Source organism: Indicator indicator, chromosome 6 (genome assembly GCF_027791375.1).
Source record: "Indicator indicator isolate 239-I01 chromosome 6, UM_Iind_1.1, whole genome shotgun sequence".
Classification (NCBI taxonomy): Eukaryota; Metazoa; Chordata; class Aves; order Piciformes; family Indicatoridae; genus Indicator; species Indicator indicator.
In genome coordinates, this window is record NC_072015.1 from 34418396 (window position 1) to 34430287 (window position 11892).

At 36.2% G+C, this 11892-nt stretch overlaps 1 protein-coding gene across 1 annotated transcript in view; it reads right to left on the minus strand.

The window, feature by feature from the left end:
* The window catches only part of ERP44 (endoplasmic reticulum protein 44), a 31252-nt gene extending 19565 nt beyond the window's left edge, over nucleotides 1-11687 (minus strand). Inside the window, exons 1-2 of the mRNA XM_054381673.1 lie at nucleotides 11648-11687; nucleotides 8375-8490 (exon numbers count right to left, since the gene is read on the minus strand). Coding sequence (XP_054237648.1) covers nucleotides 8375-8474 — 100 coding nt within the window. The 5' untranslated portion in view covers nucleotides 8475-8490; nucleotides 11648-11687. The remainder of the gene's footprint in view (nucleotides 1-8374; nucleotides 8491-11647) is intronic.
* Between the last annotated feature and the right edge of the window lie 205 nt (nucleotides 11688-11892).

An 11892-nucleotide genomic window follows, 5' to 3' on the forward strand; every position in this document is an offset into this window, starting at 1 on the left:
CCAAACAATAGAGCCAAAGCACATAAGGTGAAGCTTTTGCTTTAATTATGCCCTCATGATGACTCCTCTCCTGGAAATGTATCTAGAAAGAAACCAAACAAAACCCCCTCAAAACTCACAGCTCCTATGAAAACCAAGTGCCCTCTACTGCAGAGTGAGATGCAGTTCCCCTAACCTTCAATAATGTTTGTATCTAAATCCAACTAAATCCCAAAATACAAGAATTTTGCCCACTTCCCAGAACTGTTTAATCTTTTGAGGTGATTCATTCCAGTCAACCGCATCCACCCCACTTCCTTGTCTCTCTCAAGATAAGGCAGCGAACTTCAACAGGTCAATTTATTCTTTGGAGACAGGAAAGTTTTATTCAGTCAATAGAGAGAGGAAGGCATTGAAATTGTGAGCTGAATGCATGTCCTGTTACTTTTCACTGACTCCTTAGAAGTCAAAGAGTATACTTCAGGTGACCTGGACTGGCCCCCAGCAGGAAGGCAACCAAATAAGGAACCATCAGCATATCTGGCACAGCACTGAATGACATAATAACTAATCCTTTCTCACAAGAATTTCCTTTCTTCCCAATTACAGATTTACCATGAAGCAGATTTGCTTTTTATCTTACACTTAGGATTTTTTTGAGAAGCACAGAGACAGAAATCCTGGGTAAACTATTTATTTAGAGGCAGCTGTCCTGAGCAAACTGCTGGTAATTGGACAGCTAACATACACCTCTCACCTGCAAACCAAATTTAAACCCCTGTGCAACTAAGAATAAGCCATGTCCCAGTGGTACTGTGCCTCTTACTGTCCTCCAGCACATAAAGCTCTCCACCTCTTTCGGTCATCCAAGAGATACCCAAAAGATTTTAATTCCCTGCTGCCTGGATAACTCTCAGTGAAACCATCAGTAGTTTTAATTGCTGTTAAAATACTTATCTCTTGCAGCTTTAGTTACTGCAAACAGACTTTGTACCAGCTGCACAATTTATGAGTCTGAGAAGTGAAAACAAAACACACACAGCAAAGGAATAAGAACTAAATCTACTTCACAAAAATGTTAACATCTCTCAAACCAGTAAGCTTCAAATCTTCACCAGCTAAGCCCAGTTCCTAACAAACCCTGCATCACTGTAAAATATCACAAAATTCTATCAATTTTGACTAAGAAAGGACTTAACCTGCTTCCTAATTATCCTGAAGAGTTTCTTAATGCACTAATTACAGTTCCAGTTAAGGGTAAGACATTTTATATCCTCAATGCAGTGTACTTTTATTTCACATTAATACAAATTTCCCAAGGGAAGATACCAATGTATTCAACATTAACAAGTATGAGATCAATTCTGTTTTCTTCCTTTAAATTCAATCATATTTTAGTTACAGTACCTCAGAGCTACTGGCAAGAAGGTGACAAGTATGGCAGGGGAGGAATCACTTGGTATTTGCTCAGTGGAATACAAACAGCATCAAGCAAACCAAGCATCTGCTGTCCCTCTCTCTGGGTGATAGAAGGGACCTTTGGTCTGACAGTACATCATCTATCAAAACTTGACTAGGGTCTGATAAGAGACAAGAAACACTATATATCAAGGCTTCACAGAAACACTTTGAGATCAAAAGACTTTTACCATAGCAAGAGAACACCAAACCCACACTTTGTCTCATAACTTGGGACTTTTCCTTCTGGTTATTTCCACAGTTACAATAGGATGCATAGGTTGCACAATGGGCATTCAGAGGGTCTTGAAGATTCTCCAAGATGGAGACTGCAGTCCCTAGGGATGAGGATCTTCATCAAACGCTGAATTTGTGTAAAAAAATTAATGGTAAGAAAATGCCCACTGTGAAGACTGGATTCAAACATTATTTCCTAAGTCAGAATTTGCATGCTCTTTACAAATTACATTGAGATTCCATGAATACTGGTATTTGAACTAACACAGAGAGAGATGACAGTCCTACACAAGTAAGTATTTGAAAAGCATCTTTTTGTAAAATATAAAATGCAAGTACATGAAAAATTGTTTGAATTCATTCAAAAGTCAAATAGAGTAAACCTTAAATGCTTCATTAAGCCCTGGCATTTGATACCAGTAGAGTTAGCATAAGCAGAGCAACTACAAAATTATATTCCTTTTAAAATTGGAAATATGCAATGCAAATACATGGAATATTGTTTGAACTCATTCACAGATCACATTAGTTATAGTAAAACCTAAATTAAATTTTAAAATATTTCCAGACATTCTCACTACCCATTTTCTGATAAAAAGAGGCATTTCAAACAAAGAAGGGTAACCTACCTAAAGGGGCAAAAAAAAAAAAAAAAAAAAAAAAAAAAAAAAAAGGTCTCCCAGCTATGACTTTACATTTTCTTCGGGTACTAAGGTACCTATAAAGGAATGAACTTTGTATTTTGCCCAATTAATCATTAAATCACAAGCCTAGTGCTTATGATATCAGAACAGTTTCACGACAGTTATGATAGGAAGCTACTGACATACTTGATCTCCTTGTGTTCTACAAATCAGAAATTTCAAGGAGACTATAGACTGTTGAATTCAGATATTTCTCTCCTCCCTGTTTTTTATGTGTGCCTGTTGGCATACAACCATTTCTAAACTGTCTAGACTACTTTCTGCTGTTCTTTCTACAGGCTCCAACAGGAATGCCTCTTCACAGATGCACTGTATTGGTACTTCTCCCAAATTACCAACGAGAAAGCAAAGCTGCTTCTTACAACAGGGATGAGACAGAAGCTTTTGTTGTTGTTTTCAGAGAAACTTTTATATGAAGCCTGACATTTACACCATGTTCTCTACGAGGGTCTCCCACATCGTCTTCTTTGCAAGGTCCTCCAGGATAACGTGCTTTGTCAACTACCATTTCTAATCCGAATTTTTCTCTCTCGCATTGCCAGCCATTTCTCTATTGTCTGAGCATTGTGTGTTCCTCTACTCAAAGGAATGCCAAACCCCATCTTTTGGGGTGGTGTCAGGCTTTTCACACGGTGTGTACACACATTACCCCAACTACAGCTTTAAGCAAGCACACAGTCTGTGACTTGATTCCCAGAATGTGTCAGACTTCATTGTTCTAGGATAGCACCACAACACACTGTCCAAGTATTTCAGCTAGTACATTAAATTATGTCACCAAGAATCTCAAGTCCATTGTCACTGAATTAAATGTACTATGAAGAAGACGTTGAAAACCTGTACCAAGACACACTGTATTGTAGTAGTAGAAGGTCCTTCCCACTGAAGGGCCAGCAATATCTAAAATGGTCAGGGTATCATCCCACCATTAACTTCCAGGGTCATAATTCATACCATTAAATATTTAGATTTTAAGTCTTGGATGACAAAAAAAAGGTGTCCAACAGAATCTGAATAATACCGATCGTTATTTTAACTCTTCCTCATCCTCCATCTCAATAGTACCAAATGCCTTCAGTCACATATTTGAAGCCAGGATTACCAAATGAGTATTCTGCTTGTTCACTTGAGATCAATCACATATTTTGGAAATCTCTTGGGCTACCCAGCAGGGCACACTACAGATAAAAAAAAAAAAAATGTATTTGATAAGTATCTTTTAACTTATTATTCTGCAAGCTTTTTTCTCTCAAGTTCACACATAAAGGTCTTTTTGCCCACTACTTTCCTACATACTGCACTACATTCACCTTATTGTCAAGTATTTCATAACACAGCATTAATTCTCCCCAGTTAAACTACTCTCGTGACACTTGCACACAATCGTAAGACCGAGGAATATTTATAGGAAGCAGATTAGAAATGAACTCTGGAAGACCATCTAAACTAGGCATCCCACCCCAAAGATTGTGATATTGGTAACTTGTTCCTGATTTGAAGAAAAGCAATCAATATTCTACATCAAGCTCAGCTACTAAGAAGCTGGATAACAGCAAATCTAGACCACCTTCTGCTGCAAAGGAGCATTCACAAGAGTCATGCCTGCTCTTAGCAGGGTCTTGTCAGTAGGCAGCATCCCCATAACCTTTTCTGACAGACTAACAAAAAGGCTCTCCTGAGGAGAGACATCAACAATGTCTCCAAATCACTTCTTCCACATTTTATTTTATCCAAAGATAATTTTTTCAGACCAGTATTTTTTCCCAGGTAAAGTGGAAGAAATGCAATTAAATACTCGTAGTTGTTTACAGTTTCATTGATATTTAAATCACGAACCTCCAGATTTGTTACTTACTTAGTTTTTTGCTATACCAAAGGCACAGTAGCAATACAATCTAAGTAATGCTCTAAAGAAGAACATCAGCACACACTACAGGAGTGGCCAGGTGCAGAAAGATCAGCAGCTCTCAGCAGTGAATAAGAGTTCATGGATATTTTGAAAGAAAGTAGTTCCCTAAACAGTCTGTCTAGCAAGACACCTCTCAACACCACACTGGTGAGAAGTTATTTCCTGCTCAGAAGCACAAAGATGATTCAAAACAGCTACTACTTTTTAGAGTTTTAACTCAGAAACCAAAGGAAATAAGGGTGCAGTAGGGTTAAAACTCCAATATATACTTTTAATTTATAATAATGCTGTAACACAACTCCTAACATTGAATTCATAGAAACTGTTCAAAATAAACTCTCCTTCAGAAACCTGAGTTCTTCTGTATCGCAATATTCACTCATGGAGATCAGAAACAAAGGAAATTCATGGCATCCATCATACCAAGTGAGTTTACATCATTGCTGCTTAACACAGGGTAAAAATCTACAAGAAAACCCACAAGCAAAAAAACCAAACCAAAACCCCAAACCACACAAACAACAAAACCAAACCACCCAACCAAACAAAAAAAAAAAAAAAAAAATCCAAAACATACCAAAAAGTCCCACAAACAAAAAAACCTGACACCACCAAAACAAAACCTTCCCAATAGTGTCTATGCAGAAAGCTCTTCTATCATTTTATATGGAAGGTCATTTTTACTCGGTATTACACTTAGAATGAAGGTGCATAATTTGAAAGGTAAGTGAATGACTAAATTGAACACACCACACCCAAAGACTCTTTCAAAAGGGAGCAATGTAATAGAACTTAGATATTTCTAAGTTGTAAAAGGATGTCTTGGAAAATGAAGGAGTACTTGCTTCATCCCACACCAGCTTAAAAACAGCCTGATGACTTAACTTACACATTTCAGTTTTAATTATCTTTCACTGTATTATAAACTGCTATAAAACATTACACACACAGAGGCTTAATATACTGTTAATATTTAGATTTTGTATTTAATCACGCTGAAGCCGAACACTTTCCAGAAAGACATTTTTATATTGGCTATAAGAGCAGACAGAATGATGGTTTTGTCATTAAGCATCAAACATTTGGCAGTGCATCAATAATTCTCTGTAATTTGCTTTACCCTCAGAAGCTGGTGTGAGCTGCTGGGCCCTGCAGTGTGCTTCAATAATGGTGCATTAAATGGAAAGTATCTATGCCTGGCTAACCATCCTGAAAGCTGTTTTTGAGTGGCCTGAAATCAGCTATTTGGATTCCCTACAGAGCCTTGGCTTCAAAAAGAAACAGATTATTTGTAATGCAAATAATCCACCATCTCTAGAACATCATCCTAATAGTGAACTACTAGTCGTATGAAATCCACAGGCATAAGCCTTCTGGCATTGCTAAAATAGGTAAACCCATACAAAAATATAAAAAAGGGGGAAAAAGACAATAAGAATATTGAATCCAACATTTAGTAAGTTACTACAGTAGGCCCAAGCTGAATAATACAGTAACATTCAACCTCTTGCTAAAAAGCTGATATTACATACATTAAAATCGAAGTTAACACTCTAGGACATACCCAGTAACTGTGTGCCACAAAACGTACCATTGCCTACAATCCAGCAAATAAACACTAGAAACCAGGAATGACACATACAGACTTAGTATTTTAATTCAAAAAGACAAAGCAAATTGGGGAAAAGGACTTGGTCTGTCATTACAAGATTTTATGTTTAATTTTCACATTTTGTGTCTTCTGCAGCGTAAGTTATGCTCTTCTACTTCTTAAATTAAGGATACAAAGAATAAATACAGAGAACTCATATATTCCAGTAATAAAAAGAAAGACTAAAACTTCTGGCTGCCTCATACTACTTAGCTCACTACACCTACTCCCAGGGGAAGGAAGGCAATCTGCTGTAGCAGCTCCTCCTCCATCGAGGATTTAACTCTCCATAACAAGATCTGATGAGCTCAAGTCAATGAGCGTATGATGAGAAGATTAAACAGCAGGTTTCTAATGGCTTAGATGCTTGGGGAGGTTAAAAAAAGTTTTCTTAGGCATTTAACCACTAAGACAAGACCATCTCATGGCTAAAAACCAGACATCCAGTAGCCCAAAGACTCTCTGATTTACCCAAGCAACTAAAGCTGCAACAAACAAAATATGGTCTTTAGTTGTTAACATAAAGATTTAACAACATAACTCAACACTACAGGATGATTTTACTACAATTTTTGTGAGAACTTTATAGAAAGTGTCATTGTCAATATCTTGACTCAATGAGGAAATCAGACCATTAAACACTGAGCTAAGTCCTATTTATTAAGGACAGCCACAAAATTGAGTAAACAAACTATATGCAGAAGTAATTTTAAGTATGTTGGGTGACTGATTTAATAAGTTGATAGAAAGCCAGTCAGAATGCTTGCTACAACTGCATTTATTTTCTATAATTGCAAAGGTCAGGGGTGGTGTATTTATGTAGATCCTGCATAAAATCTCAGAACAGTGAAAGATAAAAAACTCAGAAAGAAAACTTCAGCAAAGACTGCTTGTCAGGCTTCACCTTCAGTATACTCCTCCAAATGACTTTATTGCCTTACTTGAAAACTGACTTTTAGCAATAGCAAATTTAAATACTTAATGCTAAGGTTTTGGTTAAGAACTCCCAAGCACACATCATATAGATGGATCACTAGAAGCAGAAAAGAACACCATGTGTGGAAAAGAAAGAAGCTGAAAATGTAGTTAAGATCTGGAAAAGTACTCCAGGTCGGAAAAAAAAACAACAAAACCACTAACCCCCAAACTAAACTCCTCCCCAAAACAAAAAATTCCCCACTGATCCCCCAAATCTATGACTGCAGGGGAAATGCTGTTCATGAAGGAGGTAGGAAAACATTCACTTAAGAGACAGTGTTGTGAGGAAAATAAAATACCATGTAACTTACAAATCAGAGATTAGGGCATATGTGTGCAGCACATTAAGTATAGCCATGCCTCAAGGCATCCTATATCCTGATGATTCACAGATTCAATCCTAGAGACATTTAAGTTTCCTGTAGTCATGAATTGGTCTTACTTATCTTTGGGAAGGGATAAAAGAGAATCTCTCCTTGGCCACTCCTGATATTTTGAAGAATCAGCTTATTTTACATTTCAGATATGGAGTTGATATTATTTGCTCCCTTTAAAGTTGGTGTGCTTTTAATGCTTACTATCTCAAGACTGCAAGATGCCCTTCTTGTCGGGCAACTATGTGCATGCATGCTAAATAGAGCACAAAATGACACCAGTGGAAGATACTCAAGTGGACTGACTTTTAAAGCTGCAAGTAAGAGTCAAGACATTTCAAGTCATGAATTCTCATTATAGGGAAAAAAAAAAATCATCTCTAACATCAGAAAAGATAGATTGCCAAAATGGGAAAGAATTAAATCACTGACTTTTCATAGGTATGCATTGACTCTTTCTTTCCCTGTCAGGAATTTTTTTTTAACAGAGCACTAAGCCACAAGTATTAGATCAGCAATAAGTCTCTGGAATATGCTGCAGATATAAACTAGTAACTCCGTACAGTGATTCCTCACATTTCCAGCTCTGATTCTTCTAACAAATTAACAGTAAAGCCCAAGTATTTTAATAAATACTGACTGGAACTGACTTTTTGCTGTGAATACTCTTTGGAAATCACAAGCTACTGTAAAGAAATTATGCCTGCAAATACTGTTCTTTCAGAAGCATAAAACAATATAGATGACCCTATACTATAAAAAGCACCATAATAAAAAACTCAGTTCTATCTGTCTTTCAATGTGCAGCAGATACGCCTTATATTTTACTTGTTCTGGGATTAAAAAGCAACTTTAGAAATCAATATCAGCATAAAGTAAGTTAAAAATTTTGGCATATCATTTTCATGTATTGTCAGGTATGGGGAAAACCTAAATAGGCAACCATTGGAAGAGGTTCAGTGACGCATGCAAGCAGCTCTGAGCTAAATGATGGGGCAGGTACAGCTGTCAAGCATATTCTTTAATACAATGAGTAACTTACTGACAGGATAGCACAGAGAAGCTTAAGTCAAGATTTACTTACAATGCTGATCACAGTCTACTCTAGCAAACACCACTTGGTTCTTATCTGGATATTCCTCCTTAATCACATTAGAAGCTTCCTCAAATATAGGATGCAGCATTTGACTGAAGCGACACCTGTGGATAGAGCACAAAAGCAAAACTTCAAAATATTAATTTGAAATATTTTAACTGATGAATTAGGGAATGTTTCAATCTTAGGGGAAAAAAAGACTATTAGAAAAGCATATATGTTTACAATTATCTCAGTAACTGACTGAATAAAAATAGGTGCAAGTAACTTCAATAATTCAGGTGGGGAAAAAAAAAAAAATCACACTAAAAGGATATGTAGTTCAAGTTGTGCTCCTCCCGCTTTATCTGCTTAAGAAACACCACCAATTACAAGCCTTTAGGAAAGATTCTATTCAGAAAGTCTGTTCCTCATTTTTTCCTACCTGAATTATCTCTGAGTAAGTAATTTTAAAAACATGCTAGAATAAGTTATTTGCATTTGTTGAGATTCAAATGTTCACTGACAACTTCAAGAAATATCACAGAGATAACTTTATAAGGGTCAACAATAGAAGTCGTAAGTATTGCTTACTGTATTATTGTCCCTGTTTACTGCAGGGGGATTGGACCCCCCCTTCCAACCAGTACATCCTATGATTCTAGAATTATTACTCATTTGGTACAATTTGAACAGACTGCTATTACAGCACTGCAAACTAAGATTCCCCTGTGTCCCTTCATCCAGTCACATCAGATTCTTAAGTTAACTTTCTCTTCCTGACCACAGAAAAGGCTGTATGATGGTAAAGAGACTTTGGTGACTTCAGGGAGTTTAGGTTAACACTAGTGCACGAGCCCATTATTACTGTGTCAGTAAAATTATTTTACATTCTGTTCTTCTAAATATATGGCAGAAGTTTAAATTGAAGACAGATAAGGACAGTGTAGAAGTTGCCAGAAAAAAAAACAACTTCGTAGAGCAGACTTGAAACAAACCAGCCCTGCTTAATCTTAACAGTGATAGCCTGAGGATGCTCTTATGTCTACAACAGCAAATATTCAAGTGAAGAGGCAGGTTTTGCTCTCAAAACAGGGCTTAAGGCCATTTTCTGGAAAAAAACAACAACAACAAAAAAAAGCAAACCCAAACCTGACTCTGGGCAGCACAATTGTATGCTACACATTTATGTAGCATGTGTATCTTACATATGGCTTCCTTGTACCTCATTCTTCTCCACCCTTACAGCAGAGGATCTACATCAGTGAAACCGGTCTGTTCTTATTAATCATCATATGATGATCACATGAATCATAGGCTTGCAGTATGTTACGTTGAGGGGTTATTACTGAGTGCCTGCATGTAATGATCATAATTAAGGCTGTAATGCTTTAAAATTATGGCCTACTATAATGTGAATCAACTTGCAAGCATACGGCAAACTTTAAAATTCAAAGCAAATCTATTCTACAGAGGATTTGATTAACAATGGGCATTTGCAGAAAGAGCTGTGCTAGTAAACAAGTTCTGTTCATAAAAGCTTGTTAGCTTGCTGTATCAAGTAAGCATCTTCTCTTTATCACAGAAGTATTAGAACAAGGATTTTCAGCCTCCTGTAGTTTGTCCTTCGTAAAATCCCAAACCAGATTGTTCAATGGCACCACAGACCCCAAATGTCAATGTATTAAATTTACTCTCCATAGATCTGCCTTCCTTGGTTATCTTAAACAAAATCTTTAGAAGTAGTCTGTGATCCAACAGGTATCTGCATATCACTAACTAAAAGGGACCTCTCAAAAGCATCATTTATTCACTTATTTTAAAAGACAACCCTTACAGCATAATTGCCCATACAGAACAGGAAATAGAGTAGACCTAGTTTCTTAACTAGTTATTTAGTTGTACTGTCATACAGACAGACATTTCAAACAAACAACTTACTTGAGCAATCTCTCAAGAAAAATTCTGTTGGTTTAAATTGCCTAGAATCTATTTAATCTCTAATAGCAAATGAACAGATGCAAGCTACCTGAACATAAAAATTGTCTACAAACTGACAGAGGTACATACAAAGGCTATTAAACTGATTTAGACTGCTATGTCTATCTTTATGCAAAGTTTAAGCAAGGCATGAAAAACATCTTTATTAAGAGCTTCACTCTGTATTAAAAGACGAGATATGAATTTTTCAAAATCACTTTTGGAAAAAACCCAACAAAACAACAATTAAAATCAGCCTGACACTATCTGAATGAATAATCAGTAAAGGCAAAGTGTAAATTTTTCATGTACAAGCTCTGTGTGCTTGCTATTTTTAGGCCATATAAACCTACAGACTGAGGCATGCAGTGAGATGTGAAAGGCATCAGAAGTCTAATCACCTCCACAACTTTTGATTCTGATAGCCAATGTTTTCTGCTCACAATGCAAAGCAGCAGGGAGGAATACATAAAAGTTTTTTTGTACTCCAGTTTATATATTCTTTTACATTATTTACATCCAAGATTACTTCAATCAAGGAAGACAGAAAACTATTTATTTTTCTACCCTTATTTCCTATATTACTTTGGATGTTAAATTTTACTTTCTCTGAGTACTTGTCTGGTTTCTTCCTCACTAAGGATTCTCTGAAAAATATTAACAGTGGAGCAGAAGAGAATATTTAAAATTATTTCCAAAAGGGTTATGGTGTCTAAATTAATTCTAACAATAATTTTGTATGCAAGACTTCTTGTTCCCTGTAAATTATAATGTCAAGCAAATAGTTTCATCCATGTATGTCTTTCACAATGCCTATCCAATCCAGCCCCAATTTCTTTTATTTTCCCTTGGCTCAGATTTCATGCCTCAATTATTATTTCTTCGTTTCTCCACTTGGAAGGCCTTCCAGATTAGAGAAGGAATTGATTTTTAGTGTAATTTTAAGTCTTTTTCTTTCTAGCACACACACATGGGACCAACACAACAAACCCCCCAAAACCCTGAAAAAAGGAGTACTTTGGACTCTCCTACATTAACGAACAAAATGTTAATAAACTCTGTCTTCCATGTTATTCCATATAACTATAGAAGAATTTGTCCTGATAGAAGGCCTGAATGAAACAAAAGATGGCAGAATGGGAAGTAATTAGGACATTAAAAAACCCAAATACCAACAAACAACCAAACAGGAAAGCAAAATACCACAAATATTTTCAACTAGAATCCAATAGCCAAACACGACAGCTTTCAAAACATAGAAGTTTAAACAGAGAAAAAAAATCCCAAACTTGTATAACTTACCAATCAGCATAAAAATTAACTAAAGCAACATCTGCATTGTCTGAAAGAAAAACAAAAAGAAAGTCACACTGTGAGGTGAACTTCTTAGTGCTTTTATCTGAGATTATACAAATATGCACAAAAACTATAGAAGCAAACATTTGGATTATTCATCGTACAGATTAGTCTGATTGCTAGAAAACTGCTAGGATAAATTCTACCTGAAATAGAATCTATATCAAATGAGAAAGAGGTCCTCAGTTCAA